Consider the following 24,076-nt stretch of genomic DNA (forward strand, 5'->3'; position numbering starts at 1 on the left):
CTTGAACTCAACATTGAGGCAAGGAAAAACTCCCTCCAAGGAAGAAACCATAAACAATAAAAAAGGGGCACGTTTCTAATGACCTCTAATGTGCTCTCGTCTGCTTTTGGCTGCTGAAGCCATGACCCCGCAGCTTCCTCAACTCTGCATACAAAGTCCGCCTCCTCTCAGTCTTTTTCCACTAAAGTCCTGAGCTTTAACCACCACAGCTGAATGCATCCTCACGTCAGAGGCGCTCCTCTGAAACACCGCTTAAGGGAGCTCAGCGAGGATTTCAGCCGCTCTGCTTGAAGAGGGAGTCAAGGCCCTACACGTGTGGGCTCTTCATTGAGTGGTGAAGGTCGCATGCTGATTTACTGACCGTGTGCCACCTCTTCTTCCCCATAGTCAATGTCATGCTGTGTGCAAAGCTGTGACTATTGTCCCTGATTTGTGGATGATCAATATTATTGATCCAGAGTTGTGAATGCCTGCCAACAGAGGGCGCCACTGAACAAGTCTCATGGTGCAAAAGGTGCAGTGATTGACTTCCATATTGATTTGTCCAGAGAATTCATTTAGTTTCTACTCTATATGGAATACTTTGATGTCACAAATCTGAAAATCCTTTTACACTGCAGTGAACGCTCAATTACATGCACAGCTTGAAATCAAATGTGGTGGCTGACTTATTGATTGTATTCAGATTGATGAGTAATGTTGAAGATCAGGACCAGCAACCCTGATCATGCTGGATGTGTGCCAAACCCTCCTTTTCTGTTTAATCAGCAGTTCATCGGAGTGTGCTGTGGTAATGAATAGCTTTTTATCAACGTCTCACCAGCACTTTTATACCTGGCTGCTTCTGTTAATGAATGACCAACATTTAGCATGCAGTTCACTGTTTCTGGCTCTACCACCATGCTCTTCCAATTCAGCCAATCTTTATGATGAGCGAAACAGAAAAATAGGCCCAGCAGCTTCACACAATTAAGCTTACGGGACACATCATTAGGTACACCCGCACAATCCCATGAGATCTGTATATCCCACTGGATGTATTACAGGTTTTCTTATGTACTCTGGTATGAAAAGTGAGTGAAAAGCAGAGTGTCTACTTAAAGAACGTTTCTAGTGATATTGCCCTTAAGTCCTTTATTTATGTTTACCTTATTTAGCTATGGGCGACATGGCGGACGAGTGGTTAGCGCGCAGACCTCACAGCTAATTGACCAGGGTTCAATTCCACCCTCGGCCATCTCTGTGTGGAGTTTGCATGTTCTCCCCGTGCATGCGTGGGTACAAATTGTCCATGGGTATGAATGTGAGTGTGAATGGTTGTTTGTCTATATGTGCCCTGTGATTGGCTGGCGACCAGTCCAGGGTGTACCCTGCCTCTCGCCCGAAGACAGCTGGGATAGGCTCCAGCACCCCCGCGACCCTCGTGAGGAAAAGCGGTAGAAAATGAATGAATGAATTATTTAGCTATGTGGGTGGTGCAAAATAACAGAAATGCACTCAATATGATATAATACACTGCAAACAATCATGATAATAACTGACCATTTGGTAAGTGATGTAGGTATTAAAAAATAATGAATAAATGTTGTGCTTTAAGGCGAAACTAATACAAAATAAATATAAATCTCAATAAAATTCAAACACACATGTAATAAACCATAAATATAAAATAAAATGTTAATAGCAAAAATGAATGTTTTACTGCCAAATATTTAAAATAAAACAATGTTATATTGATAAACCATGCAGTAAGATGTAAAATGTGTATATTCTAAGTCTCCTACTGAGGGTTTATGTAATACCTCTGACAATATTATCCTTGTAATGCCAGGATTTTCTTGTATTTGCTCTTGTTAGCTGTGCCTGAAGTGGCCACTGTGTTCGTGGGAAAAGATTATTGAGTTTTAAGAAAGATTTTGAATTAGTAAATTAATGGAAGAAGGTTGCAATCTCCACGGGAGGCCTGCACATAAAAGTGGTGTCATTAAGTGGCTCCATGGCCATGGCAGGCTGCATGCTGACCCCCACCTAGCCCCCCATAGCAGTGATGGATGAGGCTCATCGTCCCTGCCCTGGCCATGGACCCTATCCACTTATAAATCGTGTCCCTCAGCGAAATGTGTCGTCCTGCATCTCTGTGTGACAGCTTCCACGTTGCATCACATGATCTTGTGGGAGTGAGGGAGAGAAAGAGAGAGAGGGAAGCTGGTGTCTTCCCATCCGCAGACGCACGGTGCTCGTCAATAGGATGCCATTACACAAAACCCACGCCCGAGTTTCTGCCTGGATTACCCTTTGTCTCCTTAAAATGACCTAAAGCTGATTCGTCGATCATCGAAAGAAGATCATGTGCATGTGTGTGATTCCACCACACGTGGAGCGCGTCTCGGCGCCGCGTGATGGAGGTACGTGGAAGCAGTGCATGGTGGCCATGAAGAAGCCATGAAGACAGCGAGGGCTCCTGCCAAGGTCAGATTGGAGCCTGGCTGTGTCCATGTGGAGGGCACCGAGGTGGACTTCCACGTAGCTGTGACGTCTTGCATGCGGATCCACAGTCCGTGGGGCTTTACTTGTGACAAACTGTCTTTCCTTTTCACTCCACAGGATGCCATTACAGACAACACACGTCTGCTGGCTGCGTGGATGACTTGTTCCCGCCTCCAGCCCGGAGTTGTAACTTTGTGATCCACGAGTGGGAGATTTTAGTTTTCCATTGGTCGTGGTGGCTGTCCATGGTTCTGACCCCGGGCTCCAGGAATGGTGGAGACGCTGAGTATCGCCGTCATCGGTGCTCCCGGAGTGGGCAAAACTTGTATAATCCGCCAGTTCATCTACAACGACTTCTCGGAGGTCTACACGCCGACCCGGTCCAGATATGTGTACCGACCCTCCGTCATTCTCAACGGCAGCATGTACGAGCTGAAGGTCCTGGACGTCCCGCCGATCTCCTCCTTCCCGTCCAGCTCCAGTCAGGTACGACAACGCACACACGGGAACATACCTGGACATGGTCTATTCCACAAGTGAAATAAACAAGTATGACAAGGAATATGATAGTTGCATAACTATGCACATCTAAAAAGTCATCCATATTTACATTTACACTGCATTAAAGATGCTAAAAACCAATCTGATGGATGTCATATATGCTAAGCTAAGTGAACACAACCTTGTGTTACAGGTGATGAAGCAAATTAGTGTAATATCTAATAATATATCTCACTAATAATTCATTCATTTTATTATTTTATTATAATATGCTGACTGGTGGCGGCACGGCGGTCGAGTGGTTAGCACGCAGACCTCACAGCTTGAAGACCAGGGTTCAATTCCACCCTCTGCCATCTCTGTGTGGAGTTTGCCTGTTCTCCCCGTGCATGCGTGGGTTTTCTCCGGGTACTCCAATTTCCTCCCACATTCCAAAAACATGCTAGGTTAATTGGCGACTCCAAATTGTCCATAGGTATGAATGTGAGTGTGAATGGTTGTTTGTCTATATCTGCCCTGTGATTGGCTGGCGACCAGTCCAGGGTGTACCCCGCCTCTCGCCCAAAGACAGCTGGGATAGGCTCCAGCACCCCCGCGACCCTTGTGAGGAAAAAGCAGTCGAAAATGAATGAATGAATGAATGCTGACTGGTGGCTGTGTTCTTATCATTTTTGGTTGGAAAAAAGTGTCATTTGGAGACAAGGAATGATGGCACCTTTATGGTAAACATTGTTATTGGTCACAGTGTTTCTTTTACTCTTTAGTCATATAGAAGCTTCCATTCATCTATTTTCTACACCACTCATTCTCATTAGGGTCACCGGGTGAGCTGGAGCCCATAGGCGGGGTACACCTATGGGCACACATACAGAAGATAAGCAACAATTCACACCGACGTTATTATTATTAGCTATCCAATTAACCTTACATACTTGGGATGAGGAGGAACATCTTTTCCAACAAAGGAAAACAGACAGAAAATTAAAAATAAAGGCTCCTACTCCGGTTGTACAGGGACTGAATGGCATGTAGTAGCATCCCAATCCCATGCTCTCGGAGCACCCCCATAAGACACCGCAAGAGACATGGTTCAATGCCTTTTCCAAGTTCACAAAGCAGATGTATATCGGTTGGGCAAACTTTCATGTATCTCCCAGTATTTTTGCAAGGGTGAAAAACTGGTCTAGTGTTCTGTGACCGAGACGAAAACCACATTCTTCTGTTCGACTAACGGTCCTACCGTCTCTCCAGCACCCAGGCATAGACTTTCTCAGGGAAGCTGAGGAGTGTGATTCCCCTACATTCGGAACACACCTCGGTTTGACAATCTAGAGGTACTGTTCCCAACTTAGATGCAATGTTGAAGAGACGTGTTAGCCAAGACAGTCCCTCAACATCCAGATCCTTGAGGAATTCAGGGCAAAACAGAGTCACCAGCCGGGGTGCTCTCCAGCATGGACCCCAAGAAGGCTGAGTACTCTGAACTGCCGTTTAGCGCATACGCACAAACCACAGTCAGGAACCATACCGCTACCCCAAGATGACAGGGAATGACCCTCTCATTCACCGCCCTTGACCGTCTCCTAAAACACATAGCACCGGACCTTTATGTTTGCCCCCGCAGGGGCTGGGTGTACAGGGCTGAGATACATGTAGCTTATTTGGACTGGGCCTGGCTGGACCCTTCTTCTTATTCTTAGGTCACGTTTATCCATTCTCTTCACATGTAGTGACTAAAACACTGATGTTTATTTCTTTTAGCACTCTCAGATGCCCTCTGTATAGTTGCTATGGAGACGCAACTGACTTAACGCTTCACTTTGACATTTTAAAGTGCCCCCAGTGAGGACAGAATGGCGGCGTGTGTATTGTTATTTATTAACTATGGTGTGTTTTCTGGACTGATCTCACACATGAACAAATACAGGCTGATGCTGCTTTTGTCCTTGCCGGTTTAAAAATAGAACACCCTGCTATTTTGTCTTTGACCACAGGTCATATGGCACATGTCATTTCGGAAAAGGATAGGCTCACATCATGTGTCTACAATATAGATGTCTTTTATTTAACAATGTCACTGTTTTTTAAGCATGGACTGAGCAGTCCTGACTACCCCAATGCTGTGATGATTATAGCTGTTATTGTTTCAATATTTTACTGCATTGCGATCTCTGTTCATTAACACCTTTACCACTTTTGCAACATTAGCTCTCTTGATTTCTTATTTCTTCGCCAGGAGAACTTATTGTTGATGTGGACATTCTATACATCCTTGAGACGCCATCTTCATACTTTGGCTTGAATTCAATATTGTTTTTCACCTTCTTAAAAAACACTTGTTAGGGTTCACAACTTTCTTTGTCTCCATGGCAGGTTATGTAGCAGTTGTGCTAATGCACAGAGACCGAGTCAGCAATGCGTGGGATGTTTGAGATCTTGATTGACCAGAATGATTTAGTACAGGGCAAACAAACTTGTTTGTTCCATAGAATATTACACAATAAGGTGTATGTAAACAAAATTTTGGTGAAAATTTTTGTCGAAAACTGAATATTAGGACAACTGGGGAGATTGATAAATAAGTTCCATATACAGTGGTATGAAAAAGTTTGGGTACCCCTGGTAATTGTCAAGATTTTTCTTTATAAATCACTGGTTAATTTGAGTTAATTTCAGTTAACCAAGTGGTCAGCATGTTGGCCACACAGTCAGGACATCGGGAAGACCCGGGTTTGACTCTCCACTTGGCAGCTCTATGTGGAGTTTGCATGTTCTCCCCATGCATGCATGAGTTTTCTCCGGGTACTCCGGTTTCCTCCCACATTCCAAAAACATGCTAGGTTAATTGGCCACTCCAAATTGTCCATAGGTATGAATGTGAGTGTGAATGGTTGTTTGTCTATATCTGCTCTGTGATTGGCTAGTGACCAATCTAGGTTGTACCCAGCCTCTCGCCTAAAGACAGCTGGGATAGGCTCCAGCATACCTGCGACCTAGTGAAGATAAGCGGCATAGAAAATTGATTTGTAGCTTTTTATATGACTTCACCTTATAAGACCAGAATTTTATATCATCATACCGTGATATATACAAATATTAAAAACAGAATCTCAGTAAAATGTAGTGCAGTTCAACACCTCTGTAAATGACATCAGTTTAACAATATCAGTCCTACAGAACTAAGTTTTATTGTACTTGTAAAGCCAGAAGGTTTGATACAAGCGCTTATATTAGGTCTCATTACATGATATAGGTGTACCACTATTCAAAGAATTATATATATATATATATATATATATATATGGAGACTAATAAATGAATCATATCGTGAACCCATCTGTAAGTTTCCATGATGTGCAGTTTATAGCACCTGAAGTCAAGGTGTGACTCATGTCCTCAGGAGAACGGTCGCTGAGTGGATGTTTTTTGAGAACCAAATCTCCAAAGTCACTGCATTTAGCTGCCTCATAAGATCCGATGTCGATGCGGCCCATTGCTCCTGTCGCAAATAAGAACAACAGCTGTAGCTGTCCACGCTGAGGAGGCGTCATGGAGAAGATGACATCAGGCCGAGGAGGAGGCAGAAAGTGTCCTGAACAGGCTAAGCGTAATGGAACATTTGGTTGTAACAGTTCACTTTTTCAGTTTCACTTTTTTTTTTTTGCCGCTTTAGTGATGACATCTGTGTCATGGTTGGTGGTGTAGTGTAGGCAGAGGGAGGTGGACCCAAAAGCAGCAAGCCTGGCTGGCAAAAACAGACAGTAAGCATGTGAAATGAACAAACAGCACACAAGGCAGACACTAGCAAACTAAATCCACAGAGATTAACACGATAATGAGGTGAATCCGAACAAGAGACACTGAAGAAACTCAAGAAAAACTATTAAGTCCATCAGAATCAGTACCATCCCATCATCAGGTGATTCTGGGTTTGAATCTTGGTTCAAATCTCTTTGTGTGGGTTTACTCCGAGAACTTTGGCTTCCTCCCACAGTCCACAATTTGGAGACTCTGAATTGTCAATCGGTGTGAATGTCAGTGTGAATAGTTGTTTGTCTATATGTGCCCTGTGATTGACGGGCAACCAGCATAACGTAAGTAGCCAGCTAAATTCAATAACACTAATCATGGTACATGGAGTAAAGATGACAGAAATGTGCTATTATTGATTTAACGCCAACTATACTGACTCAAACAGTAGACACAGGAGCTAAATACCTGTGATAACTGTGGAAAGAATCTTGGAGCTCCAAATATGTGTTGACATATATGTACAGACATATGTGTACGTATGTCTGTCAATATGTTAGTAAGTTCTATAGAAATGTGCTTGGCTGAAGTAAAATGAAGAATGTTTTTGTGCGGATTAATATAAGGTTTACAGCATTTAACACTGACAATAAAGTGTAGAGGCTGCACGACGGATGAGTGGTTAGCATGCAGGCCTCACAGCTAGGAGACCTCAGTTCAATTCCCCCCTCGGCCATCTCTATGTGGAGTTTGCATGTTCTCCCCATGGATGCATGCGTTTTCTCCAAGTACTCCGGTTTCCTCCCACATTCCAAAAACATGCTAGGTTAATTGGCGACTCCAAATTGTCCAAAGGTATGAATGAGTGTGAATGGTTGTTTGTCTATATCTGCCCTGTGATTGGCTGGTGACCAGTCCAGGGTGTACCCAGCCTCTCGCCTAAAGAGAGCTGGGATAGGCTCCAGCACCCCAGCCACCCTCATGAGGATAAGCAATAGAAAATGAATGAATGAATGAATAAAGTGGAATGATGCTTCACCCCTTGTGTGGAGTTGCCAGGAGAGCTGGAATGAGACAGACTGAGTGTGTGTGTTGAAGTGTGGGCCAAGCTTTGAGTCACACGAAGCTTTTAAGCACACGTGTTGAATCATATCACAGCACCATTGCATCCCATTGTGACGGGAAAGTGTGGCCTGTTGTCAGTCACAGCCTCAGGAAGGAATCCACAGAGAGTGAAAGCCATTAGCTGAGTGCTGCCACAACATTTCGAGGAGCAAGATTTATGGGAGCCCCTTTTTGCTCAGCAGCAAACTTGCCAGGACATGATTTTTTTTTTTCCTTTTACTTGTTGTTTCATTTAGGTGTTTTGTCTATTCCAGTCATGTGTGAAGCCCTGTTGCCTAGTGTGTCCCTGTCCTCCGTTTATATCATGACAGCACTGACACCACGACTTTCACAGCTTCACTCTATCATTGTTTTTCAAATATATATTCATGAATCAATCATGCTGTTTCATTCATTCATTTTCTACCGCTTTTTCCTCACGAGCTGTCTTCGGGTGAGAGGCGAGATACACCCTGGACTGGTCACCAGCCAATCATATGGCACATATAGACAAACAACCATTCACACTCACATTCATACCTTTAGACAATTTGGAGTCGCCAATTAACCTAGCATGTTTTTGGAATGTGGGAGGAAACCGGAGTACCCGGAGAAAACCCACGCATGCACGGGGAGAACATGCAAACTCCACACAGAGATGGCAGAGGGTGGAATTGAACCCTGGTCTCCTAGCTGTGAGGTCTGCACGCTAACCACTCGACCGCCATGCCGCCCTCATACTGTTTCATGCAGGGTTTATTATTAGTCAAATAAAACATATTCAAGCAAATGTTACATATTGTTTCTTAAATTAAGCATTTTGCAGCATGAAAATGAACTAAAATACAAATATAAGGCATTCAGAAGATCCATTCAAAGACACAATGTTATTGGGTTGCCACTGGTTTTTGATAGATGTGCAAATTCAGCAATTTTTACTTACGAAAATGTTAAAAACAATTGGAATTATACAGAAAAGACATGTACAATACAGTTCAATAGACAAATATGAATATTTATTAATTCATTTTTTTTTATTTGCCTCCCTTGACCGCACGTCACTGACGACAACCGTCAAAGTGAAGTGTATGCAAACCAATGCACAATTTTTGCATCAATTTTTTCATTTTTATATAAATCAACCCATGTGAGGGGTGGCCCGAAGATACTAATAATAGATAATTTGATAATATAATAGAGCCTTTTTCAACACCCAACGAGCATTACACTGGGAGCCCGTTATTAATCCACTCCACAGTAACACACTGGTGGTGGTAATCTACATTTGTGGCTTCTTACTTCACACTAGTGTGGGCTGCCTTACCTGGAGGCAAGGTGGGTGAAGTGAAGTGAAACACAACAGCAGTATCTGGGATTGAGGACTGTCGCCTACTGTGGGGCAGGGGCCCTTTTTTATTTTGAAGGTTGTGGGGGACCTCTTTGATATTCTTGAATTCTTGAATGCTAAAGCTACATGATCAAATGTTGGTCTTGATATAATAAGCCTTTAAATGTATTTAAAGGAGAAATAACCAACGTTGCCATTTGCTACAATAGTGTAGATCAGGGGTCTCAAACTCAATTTACCTGGGGGCCACTGGAGCTAGGGTCTGGGCAAGGCTGGGCCACATCAGGTTTTCCAAAAAAAAAACCCACATTTATTAAAAACAGAAAAAATATACAAACTTTTTCAGTGCTTTGGTTCCGATTTTCTCCAATAAAAGCTCTGATAAAATAAAAAAATAAATAACAAAGCATTATTAGAGCCCTGTAGACATGACAAAACACGAGCTAGCGACCTAAACGGTAGCCTTCAAGTTATTTCCTTTAAACTTAAATAGCCCAAAACTTACCACTTCCACACGGATAGGGAGGATAACTATTAACAGTTATTTAACCTTTAACATGAACATTAATCAAACGTAATAATTTTTTCTGGGTACATGATACCATACAGCATCCATATCAAACTTGCGCAGGCCGCACTAACATTAAACTTTCATATCAAGGCGGGGGCCTCAAACTAGTGTCCTGGGGGCCACATTTGGCCCACGGGCCGCATGTTTGAGACCCCTGGTGTAGATTATCTGTAGCTGTGAATGACTGTTGACTGATGACCACTTCAGGGTGCAGCATAATTCAGTTTCTAATCCTAACTCTACCAGCGCTAATACAGCTGGTAGACAGGTTGAATATTAAAAAACAACAAACATGTTCCTTGCTGGAATAGTATCAGACAAAAAAAAGCAATTTAGAAGACACTGCAGTCAATTAGAAAGGTTGCACAGAGTTTAATGGGCATTGCTGAAGGACGGCTGAGCAAATAGTGTCCTCTAATTGTCATGAATAAGCTGCAGGCTGGAGTGAGTCAGTGCACTTTCATGCTTGTGAGCAATATCTCATAACTTCATATTAGAGCTGTAAAAAACGAAGAATGAATTTTATTTGAAAGCTGTCTAATATTGGAAACAAACAAGATGACTATTGTTACTTGTCTATTGTTACTATTGTGTTACTTTGATGCTGCTTTGCGGTGCTCATCTGTTGCTGATAATAACTTCATCAGACTACGTAATAAGATCCCTCACAGTTGAGTCATTTAGTCTATTTATTTTGGACACAAATGTTCCTCTTTGGGCTGCATTTGTTTCCTGTGTCAATATTGTCAGCTTGGAATTACATAATGTTACACATTATGTAACTTTGAGCCTTCCAAATATCATGTGCTCATCCCTGAATGACGTGTGTGTGTGTGTGTGTGTATGTGTTCAAGCACGGTATTTGGGAGCTGTAAAAGTGCTATTCGGCCACTTTAGTCACAGGTGTCAAGATTAGTGTAGCAAAGTGAGGTTGAGGCACCCAGATGCAGCAAAAGCTAAATCTCAATGATTTGATTTATGCTCCCAAACAAGGCTGGAAGGCATGACGCTGTCATGGCACATCAGGGATAACTACACGCTCAACATAACAAGGATTTGGACAGTGATCTAAATCATGAGAAAATAATGGATTTAATAATATTACCCCTAAATGTGTCTGGGTTGTTGCTGCTCCACTTAAGTCCTGTAGGTTTTGGTAGCATGTGTTAAGAAGACTCGTCTCTGGACTAAAAATAATGCTAACACCGTTCTGTACCGTGCTTATCACTTATCACAATAATATGTCAGCAAATGCAAGCTAAACCTGTTGATGGTTTGCAACACCCAACAGAAAGATGAGTGAGAATTCTCAAAAAACAAGTAGTAGTTAAAGAGGACCTATTTGTATTGAGTTGTGGACTCCTATAGAGCAGCTACACACAATAACCAGCACATAAAGCTGTATAGTTCTTCCAGAATCTGCACCTATTCAGAAGTATTTCTTTGGATTTTGAGGTTCCTGCGATAACGGTCTGTTTTAATGTATTCCGCCCATGGCCCCGCGTCCAGGCACACCTACTTCACTGTGGTTGGTCACATTCACGGGTACTTAAAAAGACTTCCGGTTTGTGCCGCTAGCTGCAAACGGTATAGGAGTTGATCATAAATAGCGATGTATCTTTTTAACATGTCGGCTTTTACCATATATCCATATGTGTTGGATTCTGAATCCAATCCGGAAGTAGAGACCGAACAAAATCATTGAAGCTCGGTTAATATACAAGTCAGTTATTAACTTGCTCGTATTAACTTGTTTTCATTTGTTAGAACGCACCTTTTAGAATAGATTGACACTAACCAAGGTTGTATGATATGCAGCTATGGTTAGATTAAACATCCAGGTTTATTAAGCTTGGAGTTAGAAATATTCATACATCATATACAGTGTTGACACTCATTCTATGTAAGTCCCAGTCATGAGCAATGGTCCATCGTTAATTAAAACATGGTCATCTCTGTAAAGGTTTTGTGTTGCACATGCTGAAATACTCTTGGTAAGGTCAACCTTGAGTAATGAAAGTTTTATCCTGAGGGGACCTAATACATTTTAATTGCAAATCAGATTGTGTGACCTATGGTTGACATACTTCTAATTGCCCATTACCCGGCCCCCCACCAGCTTGCACCAGTACGGCTCCATCCATTGATTGATGATGGTCCAGGTACAGTGAAGAAAATAAGTATTTGAACACCCTGCTATTTTGCTATTTCTCCCACTTAGAAATCATGGAGGGGTCTGAAATTTTCATCGTAGGTGCATGTCCACTGTGAGAGAGATAAACTAAAAAGAAAAATCCAGAAATCACAATGCATGATTTTTTAACAATTTATTTGTGTGATACAGCTGCAAATAAGTATTTGAACAACTGTGTATCATCTAGAATTCTGACCCTGAAAGACCTGTTAGTCTGCCCATTAGAAGTCCACCTGCACTCCATGTATCATCCTGAATCAGATGCACCTGTTTGAGGTCGTTAGCTGCATAAAGACACCTGTCCACCCCATACAATCAGTAAGACTTTAACTTGTAACATGGCGAAGACCAAAGAGCTGTCCAAAGACACCAGAGACAAAATTGTACACCTCCACAAGGCTGGAAAGGGCTACGGAGCAATTACCAAGCAGCTTGGTGAAAAAAGGTCCACTGTTGGAGCTATCATTAGAAAATGGAAGAAGCTAAACATGACGGTCAATCTCAATCGGAGTGGAGCCCCATGCAAGATATCACCTCGTGGGGTCTCAATGATTCTAAGAAAGGTGAGGAATCAGCCCAGAACTACACGACAGGACTTGGTCAATGACCTGAAAAGAGCTGGGACCACCGTTTCCAAGGTTACTGTAGGTAATACACTAAGACGTCATGATGTGAAATCATGCATGGCACGAAAGGTTCCCCTGCTTAAACCAGCACATGTCAAGGCCCGTCTTAAGTTTGCATATGACCATTTGGATGATACAGAGGAGTCATGGGAGAAAGTTTTATGGTCAGATGAGACCAAAATAGAACTTTTTGGTCATAATTCCAATAAGCGTGTTTGGAGGAAGAAGAATGAAGAGTACAATCCGAAGAACACCATCCCTACTGTGAAGCATGGGGGTGGTAGCATCATGCTTTGGGGGTGTTTTTCTGCACATGGGACAGGACGAGTGCACTGCATTAAAGAGAGGATGACTGGGGCCGTGTATTGTGAGATTTTGGGGAACAACCTCCTTCCCTCTGTCAGAGCATTGAAGATGGGTCGTGGCTGGGTCTTCCAACACGACAACGACCCGAAGCACACAGCCAGGAAAACCAAGGAGTGGCTCCGTAAGAAGCATATCAAGGTTCTAGCATGGCCCAGCCAGTCTCCAGACCTGAACCCAATCGAAAATCTTTGGAGGGAGCTCAAACTCCGTGTTTCTCAGCGACAGCCCAGAAACCTGACTGATCTAGAGAAGATCTGTGTGGAGGAGTGGGCCAAGATCCCTCCTGCAGTGTGTGCAAACCTGGTGAAAAACTACAGGAAACGTTTGACCTCTGTAATAGCAAACAAAGGCTACTGTACCAAATATTAACATTCATTTTCTCAGGTGTTCAAATACTTATTAGCAGCTGTATCACACAAATAAATTGTTAAAAAATCATGCATTGTGATTTCTGGATTTTTCTTTTTAGTTTATCTCTCTCACAGTGGACATGCACCTACGATGAAAATTTCAGACCTCTCCATGATTTCTAAGTGGGAGAAATAGCAAAATAGCAGGGTGTTCAAATACTTATTTTCTTCACTGTACCTCCCTTAAATCAGTAGACTTAGTAGACTTAGGCAGATTTACAAACACGGACAGCAGCCCGCAGTTGTCAGGGAAACGTGTTGTGTTTGGCCCTTGAAGATACAAGGAGAAGATGTTCTTTTCTCGTCCTCCAAACAGTAGCACCGCACTTCACATCCTCGCTCCCGCAAGCACACTTTGGCACAAATAAACACGGCCAACCATACATTTTTTAAAAAATCATCAGCATGGCACGGCCTAGCTTCTTCCCCGACTCGCATGGCTTACCTTTTTACATCTTGCTGCGCTGTGGAGATATGGTCTTGCCTGCGTCTTTCGCCCCTCCTCCTCCACATTTAAAAACAGGACTGGGATCAGATGAGAATACAAGATGCTATTTTTAGCGCAGCTGCAATTGAAGTTGCTGTGCACCTGATGAGTGTCAGATGAGGGGGAGATAGGTTGACACTGTTATTAAATGACATGAGTTCTATAAGCAACTATATAGATGCATTCAATGATTCATTAAATTGTAGTGACTCTCGAGGAGAAAAATAGCAGAAACCAATCTGTCCTTCTTCCGACAGCGGACCGACTATTAATACAAATCTCACTTGCATATAACGCTTTCCTTGTCTTTCACCTTTGCTGCAGAATGTCAGTGGTCCATGTTTGCCTCCGTGTTTGAGCAGCCTCATTATCGCTGCAGATGTGTGCCAAGCCTCACACTCAGCCGACCCCCCTCACGCAAATGTGTTTGCGTTTCCATCTTTGCAAGTTACACCGAGCATCGCCCTCACGCACATCCGCCATGCACATACAGTAAACGATAGGTGCCTCTTCTTGACGCCATTTTCCATGTTGCAATTTGATTTCCCGCATTACAGTTTCAGGTTACACAGGCCTGTCGGGTGAAGTCATGTAAATACCCCAGGGGAGAACCCTGTGGATAATTAGTGCAATCATTGCTGCAAAAATGGCGGTGAATGCTAATCATGAGCATAAAATCAAAAGAAACAGCGCTTTGATCCTTTTAATACCACCAAATGATCTTTTATTTCACGTCTACAGGTGCATTAGTATGATGACTTTATTCTTACAACTTTCATCTCGGATATTTTATGTTATATCTTTATTGTAGTAATAGGAGTACTTTTTTTTTAACTACAACTACTACATGCAAACGTTTTTTTTAGCAGATGCTTTGAGGGCCTGATGATATTTGATGGTATTTACCAATATCCCATACACTGACATTTACCCAGGGCTTCCTTACCGATACAAACTAATGCCAGGTCACAGGTCGTGTAATGAATGAAGACATTAAGCTTCTTTTAAAGTGATGCCAATGGACGCATTTCACACCGTTTTTGCAAATAAGACATATACTGCAATAATCTGTAAATATGTTGTCTCAGCAAAAGTCATTAAAAAATCCTGACAAATTTAAGGAAGACACCTTATTCCCCGCTACTAACTGCTTCATTGTGATGACAACGCTTGGTTGTTGCCCCCTGCAGAGTGGAGGAGGTACTGCATAAATGAGAACTTCTCAAGTGAGAATAAATGGTTGACATTATTTGGTTGATGTTTGCATGTAGGCTACACAGTCAGGAGATCGGGAAGGCGTGGGTCCTATTCCCCACTTAGGCATCTCTGTGTGGAGTTTGCATGTTCTCCCTGTGCATGCGTGGGTTTTCTCCGGGGACTCCGGTTTCCTCCCACATTCTAAAAACATGCTAGGTTAATTGGTGACAAATTGTCCATAGGTATGAATGTGAATGTAAATGGTTGTTTGTCTATATGTGCCCTGTGATTGGCTGACGACCAGTCCAGGGTGAAGACAGTTGGGATAGGCTCCAGCATGCCCTAGTAAGGATAAGCAGTATAGAAAATGGATGGATGAAGTGAAGTATAATAGCTCTTAGCAGTAATGGCTCTCTTGCAGGCTAACATGACAGAAGTAGGTAATGAAAAGCCAAAGCCCTTTTAGCAGTTAAATGTTTAATTTAAATAAGCCTTGACATTTTCAATATTTGATGTTTTGCTTCATGGGGATGAGTGTTCAAACGTCGAAATACATGTGGCAACAGCCTTTTAGAGTTCCCGTCTCCTGCACTCCAAAACCTTCATTTAGTTCACCAGCACACCCGAGGTTATCTTTCTCATCTTTTCAACACTATCTCACGGCTGACTTTCTTTCCTTATTTCCCCCTTCAAGCAAACCTTGACACTACAGCCCTCGAAATTCCTTTGTTTCCATCTCTGTCCTCTGTCAGGAGTAATGGAATTCATTAGGTGCTTTTGGGGGCTTAGATAGAGGTGGTGGTGGGTTGGTGACAGATGAAGGAAACACTATATGAATATATCAGGGGGTCACCCGTATTTCCAATCAAGCAAAGCACACCTTCCACTATTGCGCTATACTATATAATTGTTATTCATTGCGACAAACCAAATAGTTCTCAGATTCAACCCATACCGTTGTATAAAAAAAAGAAAAAAAAGCTGCCAAGTGAGACGCATTATGACACCGAGCCAAAGTGATTCATAACTAAAAACTAAAAGCAGCACATGCTGTTTAGCTTCTCTCAAATATTATGGTGTGTAGTCTATAATTACTTATGTGTAGGCAGACAACCAAACCTCAACAAATCCTATTTGCAATGCATTCTCATATACGTACATTGTACAAAGAAAGCCCATAGAGACCACACATTAAATGTTTCAATATTTTATGTCATAATTTTCCGTCACACTTTTTGTCATGGTTTGGCTGGTCCTGCGACTTGTCCTTCACAGGGATATATACATATATATATATACTATATATAGTATGTGTGTGTGTGTGTGTGTTTTTTACACTGACACTGAAAATGTATGTAAACATCAACTTAAAAAGACATCTAAGAAAGACAGAACACAAATCCCCCCAAAAAGAAAACAATATTCTGCAGATTCCAAGCTGCAAGTAGTGAAATATGCAGCCAAAATATGTAATCGAGCAGCAGAAAGAAAGTTTGGAGTGAAGGAGAAACTTGTGAGGGACAGGCAAAAAGTGGAGCATACTCGTAACTGCAATGGAGAAATGAAAAAAGCTCACGCAGGCTGAAAGTTAGATGGCCAAAGTTAGAGCGTTTGAACAACATGCAGTTACTACTATATGTAGTTGCCAAGGCGATGAATATAAAGGTCTCTGAGGGAAGACCTTCTTTTTTTAATTGCCTTAAACTGTCTTAAACTACTTTGATGGCAGATTTCGTAGCGAGAGCCTCTGTGCTTTCTAGTGACGTACCGTATCTTGTGATATTATGGTAATCATAGGAACTTTGTCACAGCCGCTCCAGGAAGATGAGGCTTTGATGGAAAGCAGAGTGGGCAGGGGTCGGTGTACAGAGCAGCTGGAGCCCGTGTGATGGAGAGGGTTGGAGAATCAAGCTTTATACTACATAGCTCTGCAGAGGAGTGATATTTAAAATTGTATGGGTGATTTTTTTTACTGTTTGTTTTGGTGTTTTGCTGTGTTTTTTCTTAATTGCAAAACACAAAAAACCAAACAAGGAGGCATGTTCACATCCTCTTGATGTTCAATGTTGTTAGTAAATAGTTCATATTTTGAATTGTAAATCCCACATTCTTTATTCATGTTCTGAGTGTCTTAGTCAGTAAAATCCAATAAAATTAATTATTTCATAAGGATTAATTGTATTTTGTCCATAGTTTACTCATAATTAATCACAGAAAGAAGTTTTTAACTATAATTAGTGGGGAAGTAACTCTTGTTGAGGTAACGATTCTGTACACATCTGTATACATGGGTTAAGATATGATTAAAAAAACATATTTTTAAAACCTGCTTCAAATCTGCTTCAACGGTTTCATTTGTTGATGTCGACATTAATCTTACATTATTAAATATCTATCCATCCATTCTCTACGCTGCTTATCCTCACTGGGGTTGCGGGTACGCTGGAGCCTATCCCAGCTGTCTTTGAAATCAGGCGGGGTACACCCTGGACTGGTCGCCAGCCATCTTCAGTTTCTGCCCTGTATTTGATCAGAAGATTTTTTTTTCCCCCCTAAAACTGGAAAAGAAAGGGGATCTTTTCTTCAGGATTGCCTTGTATTTTAGTACTGTTGTTACATTTGATACTCCAAGTATGAGATTTGAAATCGCAAGGGCATTTAACATGTGCTGTTTACAACAATTAACACTGTAAAACTACAGTACTGTATAATCAAAATGAAGATGAAAAAAACAGTACCTGTTAATCACAATCTATTTGAATGTGGTAGGACTCATGCATTGAGGCAAAATGTATTTATTTTAATGATTTTTAAAAATGCACTCTCGAAGCTGAATGTATGACTTGTTATGTGCAATCTTAAACAAGACAAGCTGAAGCATACAGAATGACCTTTGTGTTGGCCTATGCCAGGTTAGACCCATTATTGATCTGTATAGTTAATCATCTGTATATATTATATCTACATATAATATAATATTGATCTGTATATTTAATGTGTGTGTGTTTTCCAGGAGTGGCTGGATTTGCGTTGCAGAGGTGTTCGCAATGCCAACGCCTACATCCTGGTGTACGACATCTGCTGTGTGGAGAGTTTTGAATACGTGAAGATGATCAGGCAGCAGATAGTAGAACACAGGTATGGTCGTCTGACAGGCGAGCCTGTCAATTATCACACTTGACGTCCGATGACATCACTGTGCCGCTTTGTCTTGGAGGCAGTGTATAATTACACAGGCGACACACAAAAGTGTACAAGAACACTTTTGTGACAGCATGACAGTGACAGATCTGTCTGCTGTGAAGCTATCTTTTTAATTCAGCACACTCCTCCAGCATTCTGCCAGCTTTGTAATGACATTTGATTCGCATCACTGGTGAATGTGAGATGTTGCAAATGTGAATGGAGATTTGAAGATGATTTTTAAGGATGTTTCTAATTGTGACGGACAGCAGAACTAACAAATTGACACAGTGAGATGGAGATGACGCGTGGCAAAGTGCACTCATTTCCATTTTGAAAGGTACAATAGCTGACTCCATTTGTTTTATATGGTCCTTTATGACCACACTGCCCCCACGCAGTAGATTGACCCTCCTGTTCCACATGTGCTGGTCAGGGTTTATTGTCCATGATAATAATATCTCAATCCCCCGCAGTGGGAAAAATCATGCATGACAAATAGATGCAGTGGAAAACTGTAATCATATACTTTCATTACGAGCTGAGGCATGATTTACCAGAGGAGGGGGTCTTTATTTGGGTAGAGTACATACAAATAGAATTATTATTATTATTATATTTGTCTTTTTATTTTTTTTTAGCCCGCTGGCATGAGGCAATATCCTCACACAGCCCTCGGTACATCTTGTTCCTCCTGCAAATATTTTTATGTTTCTGTGAACGCAGTCTGTGAAAAGTGTTGTGATTACTGCAATGTGTTTTCCGAGTCTTAAAAAAATATCACCTCGGGGTTGTAACATCATTCTGTTGAAGTCTCTTTGTGTATATTCCTGTGTGCTGAGCTATCGCTCCATCTGTCGAGGCAAACGTGTTAATGTGTCGTGCTTTGTAGAAAAAGCAGGCACGCTGTAACAAAGAGAAAGCATGATTAAGCCTGGGACTAGCAGATACGTTCTTTGAACAGTGGCTGTCATTGAACCTTCATAAAAAGTTAGCTTATTTAATTTTTTTTCATGAAATATAATCTCATCTGCTATTAATGGTGGCTACTGAACAAATAGACATCATTTAAAAACATATGGCCTATAGCCGTGTTTTGCATACATTCATTTCTCATACTTTGTTTAGGGAGGGTCGCCACAGATACATTTGGAAGACCACAACTGGATTTGGACCAACCTGTTTGCCCTCACTCATCAATGCATTCTAGTGGGAAAGTGTGTAACTCTGCTTGTTAATAACTAGTTTACCACAGAATAACAAGATGGAGCACGAAGGATCGTGTTGTCAACTCAGCAACATTTTTGCTATACCTTTTGAGATAGCGCATAATGACAAATAAAGTGAAGAGCCTTTTGGAGACTAACCTGGAAAGGTTCTCAATATGGTGAAATGTTTCTTGGGATTGAACTGGTTTAGAGTGGCAAATGTATAGATGTGTGTGTTCAAGTTAGAAAGTTCTATTTGGTGCATTGTGGCAGAAAGTTATGGGTATAGGTTTCACTTTTGTGTCTAATATCACATAACTGTGGTGTGTTCAAAGTCCACCCAACAAACTGCTTGACAAAAACATTATCCATGAAACAAATATATAAACATGTACAAATTGGAGGACATGAAAGCACCTTTCGTTCCATCTTGTTTGAAAAAAAAAGACAAAAATAAGTGACAGAAGAAAGTTGATTTGTATTTCTAAACATACTTGGGGCTGCATGGTGGAAGAGTGGTTAGCATGCAGGACACAGCTAGGAGACCCGAGTTCGAGTCCACCCTCTGCATCTCTGTGTGGAGTTTGCATATTCTCCACTTGCATGCGTGGGTTTTCTAGGTTCCTTCCCACATTCCAAAAACATGCTAGGTTTATTGGTGACTCCAAATTGTCCATAGGTATGAATGTGAGTGTGAATGGTTGTTTGTCTATATGTGCCCTGTGATTGGCTGGCGACCAGTCCAGGGTGTACCCCGCCTCTCGCCCAAAGACAGCTGGGATAGGCTCCAGCACGGCCGTAGAAAATGAATGAATGAATATACTTAAGAAAGGATTTGAAATGGACAAAGAAGCCAACAATGTACCACTTCCACACGTAATGGGAGGTAAGTGTGACTGTAATCTAATGTCATGTCTCAATAATGGAACATTTCTGATGTTTAGTGGCCAGAATACTACAGATATCTTTGTATTTCAATATGTTTTTACTAATAATATACCATAGTCATCAGCGATCATTTATGAAATAAATTTTTAAAAAACGTCAAGGGGGTGATAAACGCTGACCGTTCGTCATTAACGTTATTGTGTTTACACAATGGGTGTGACTGCACGACATCCTCAAGGTTTTACACATACCTCGTTATTAAGGCCACGGTTCACTTCATTTTCAAACCCTGGACTGGTCGCCAGCCAATCACAGGGCACATATAGACAAACAACCATTCACACTCACATTCATACCTATGGACAATTTGAGGTCACCAATTAACCTAGCATTAAATCTAATTTATGTACTGTATTTGTTACACATTACACGTTTTGTTCAATAGTGAAAATGAGTTGAGGAAAATGTACTGATACAGAGTATAGCAAGAGTGTGAGTACATGACTGTCAGTATTTATGTGCATCTTTTGCTTAAAAACACGTTACATAAATAGGTGTTGTTCCTTCATGGTACTATCCAGGAAATGACGAGGGATGTTTACATTAACACTGTATGACTGTGCTTTACAAACACACATCTCCACTCACTAATTTATTCCCACCTCTCACACACCATCTTTTCACACTCCAAATTGCTTGCAAGCAGGGTGGTGGGAGGCCCCCATGAGCCCATGAGCTTTAATCCTCCAGTCCGCCCCCTCACACCTCAGTAGGAAAGCGAAAACTGCAAATAGAAGATCTTGCACACGCAACCACCCAGCACCCACATACTAACATGTGTCAACCTGCACAGGGAAGGCAGCAGCAGCGAGGTGCCCATTCTGGTGGTCGGCAACAAGAGAGATCTGCAGCGACAACGCTTCATGCCTCGCAGGGCGGTGTCGGTTCTGGTCAAGAAGACCTGGAAGTGCGGCTACGTGGAATGCTCTGCCAAGTTCAACTGGCACGTGGTCCTGCTCTTCAAAGAGCTGCTGGGCATTGCTGTGGCGCGGGGCCTGCGCCAAAATCACACCTCTATCCGTCTGCAGGGGGCACTGCAGAGGAACCGCTGCACTGTCATGTGACCTTCTCACCCGAGGATTGGAGCAAAGGACTTCTTGATCTAAATGGCTGGAAACAAAATACCCCGTGGCCTCCTGCTTTACTGAGCTGATTTTTCATAATGAGATTTCTTAGAAGCTGCGCTGTATACGATTTCACTCATGACCACTTCCCAGTCTCATATGACATAACAGGCCTTGCATTGCATTGCATTGACACGTACTGCTTCTCCGGCTGACTGGAAGGAAGTTATTTTTGTGAGACTCAAAGCAGAGAGGCAGCAATATTTGTTGAGTCTTCCTTTCAAATGTGTCCTATTCAGCAAGGTTCACCTGAGGAGACGACTGAACAAAAAAGGGACAAATAGATATTATTAGTATGTTACTAGATTCAGAAAAGGTAGCGTGCATTGTCCTGATGAAATGACACTTTTTCTTTCTTGTCCATACTGCCCCTATATGATGACGTTTGTTTAGGGGAAAGATGTTGTAGAGTTGTCTTGCAGTGGAAAATGCTGCAGTCCCTTATCATGATGTACTGTAGGGCCCCCCCACACCCCATCCCTTTTATCACACACCCCCACTCAGTGGCTGATTCTGGTGAATACATTAACGCAAGGGAACGGGGACCGGCAGGAGGCTGCAGAGCCTGAGATGAGGCACTGCATGCGGGTGTGTGTGTGTGAGAGAGAGAGAAATGGGTGGGGGTTGTGGGGCAGTTGATCACTGACATTCAAGCTAGAAAAGGACAAAAATGAGAAACACATGTTGAATGTGTTGGCTTAAGAAGGAGCAATAATTCCACCTGACTGATGGAGCCACTGGGTTATATTACAATGCCACACAAACAGTCCAATCAACCCATCCACACTTTAAAATGCTGCAGCAGAGCTCAAAGACTTCAACCAAACACCCTGCAGACACACAGAAAACCTTAATAAAGCTTGGTAATCATGTGAGATGTACATGGCTGCACTAAACATGGGAAGACTTGTACTTAAAGAGGGATTATTTGGCTTGCATGCTATTGTTGGTACCACATCCAACAGGTCAGGTTTTAATTGCACTGATGTGAAAATGTGATATCGTGTTTGACTGTTTTGTATGTGGTTTTTTGACACTGTGTTGTGAGCTGCAGAGTGGAGTGAATGTGATGGTTTTACACTGGCATGTGGGAGCACAAGCTCATGATTCTATTCAAGATGTGGTGTTTACCCTTCGGTCAGGGTAGATTGCTGTTTTAGTAGTTTTGGTTATACATATACATATAAAAAAGATGTAGCAGCAACCAAGTGTAGCATGAGTTATCATCAGATTGTGTGTTTCCAAATAAAAAGGGCTACATTTTTTTTTATCAGACTTGTATTTATTTTCCTGTGCTGGTATTGTAATGTTTTGACATATGATGGATTAAATGCATTTGGGAACAGTAACCTTACATTTACTTTGCAGTGCCTTGCATTTGTCATCTTTGTGTGGCAACATTTGGCCAATACTGCCATCTAGTGGTATATGGACTTTATTAGTGGGCCTTAATTGGATTTGGGATGGACTCCAGTTCTTTATTCTATTACATCTTGTAGCAATCGATTTTTAGCCATTTCAATTGGTAGCTATTGTACATTGTATCATTGTTTACTGTGCAGTGTAGAATAGCACTGGCAACCGTGTAATGACAATGATTGATACTTATTTTAATGGACGACTCAACAACATGACTCCTTAATATAGTTTTTACAGAAAAGGAATTTTTTTTTTAATCAAGCAGCTACATTCATATTTGTCATGCATGCAGAATGGCATATACTATATCACTATATAGTGCTGGTTTCAATATAATTAGTTGGATTGTCTCAAAAACACATAATTCGACACTAAGTGCTTTTACATCATCCACAATACTGGAATATTATAAATATATAATATATTGAGTATTGACAATGAGCATTTTCTCAGTAGATACAGCTACACTCCAACTTCACTATGCATTTTATTTATTTGCAGAGTTTATCAACTTTGAGTAGTAAACCAACCAGTCAGTGGTGGGGGGTCATGGCCAGCAAGACATTTTCTGTCCTCTGATTGGCTGATCAAAAACAAAACCAAGCAAGTTTTTGACAAGCAAAGGTTGCACGCCAACCACCAATAAACAACAGAAGAACTAGAAGAAGAAGAAAAGGTTTGACATGCTGGATCGTCTTTGGTGATTGCAATGACTGACAGAGAAGGAGATGTTGACTTTTAGTGATGGACATTCTTAAAAATCAATTTTCAAGGTGGACTTTTCCAGAAAATCAACACGTTGACTTGTGCAAATCTCATAATATGATGTACTGTATACTTTAAGTGTGACTTGTTAAGCATGTTCAAAATGAGCATTACCATTTACCCTTTTGATGAAAGTTGGAGATCTAAATCTTCAGTGATTCCTGCTATTTATTTGATTATGGATTGTTTTTTTAAAAAAACAACGTTGATAAAGTAAACATTGTGTTAGTTGCACTTCCCTTTGCACGCTAACCACATGCCAAATGTTGAATGTATTCCTTGAGACAGTCACGTGATGCAGGTCACAAACATAGACTTTGTAGAAGTAGACATTGGCAGACGTTCCAAATGATCTCTACGTACACGATCAGTTTGGAGCTACTGCTTC

At 41.6% G+C, this 24,076-nt stretch overlaps 1 protein-coding gene across 2 annotated transcripts; it reads left to right on the plus strand.

The window, feature by feature from the left end:
- The first annotated feature begins 2,195 nt into the window (after positions 1-2,195).
- Positions 2,196-22,858, plus strand: rasl10a (RAS-like, family 10, member A). Of its 2 annotated transcripts, none has more exons than XM_058071994.2 (4): positions 2,196-2,511; positions 2,605-2,973; positions 18,055-18,179; positions 21,174-22,858. In XM_058071994.2, exons 2-4 carry the CDS (start codon positions 2,758-2,760, stop codon positions 21,442-21,444), a joined length of 612 nt encoding a protein of 203 aa, XP_057927977.1. In that variant the 5' UTR covers positions 2,196-2,511; positions 2,605-2,757; the 3' UTR covers positions 21,445-22,858. The 2 variants fall into 2 exon arrangements, with proteins under 2 accessions (XP_057927977.1, XP_057927976.1); XM_058071993.2 differs by having other exon boundaries at positions 2,196-2,469.
- The last annotated feature ends 1,218 nt before the right edge of the window (positions 22,859-24,076 follow it).

This window comes from Doryrhamphus excisus, linkage group LG3, assembly GCF_037039965.1.
Source record: "Doryrhamphus excisus strain RoL-2023G ecotype Guam linkage group LG3, RoL_Dexc_Guam_v1.1, whole genome shotgun sequence".
In the NCBI taxonomy this organism is placed as follows: Eukaryota; Metazoa; Chordata; class Actinopteri; order Syngnathiformes; family Syngnathidae; genus Doryrhamphus; species Doryrhamphus excisus.

Bases quoted from the DNA above. Each gene is read 5' to 3' on its own strand.
- rasl10a (XM_058071994.2), top strand. From the start codon at position 2,758: ATGGTGGAGACGCTGAGTATCGCCGTCATCGGTGCTCCCGGAGTGGGC. The intron at 2,974-18,054 runs GTACGACAACGC...TGTGTTTTCCAG, and splicing joins TCCCGTCCAGCTCCAGTCAG to GAGTGGCTGGATTTGCGTTG. The intron at 18,180-21,173 runs GTATGGTCGTCT...CAACCTGCACAG, and splicing joins CAGCAGATAGTAGAACACAG to GGAAGGCAGCAGCAGCGAGG.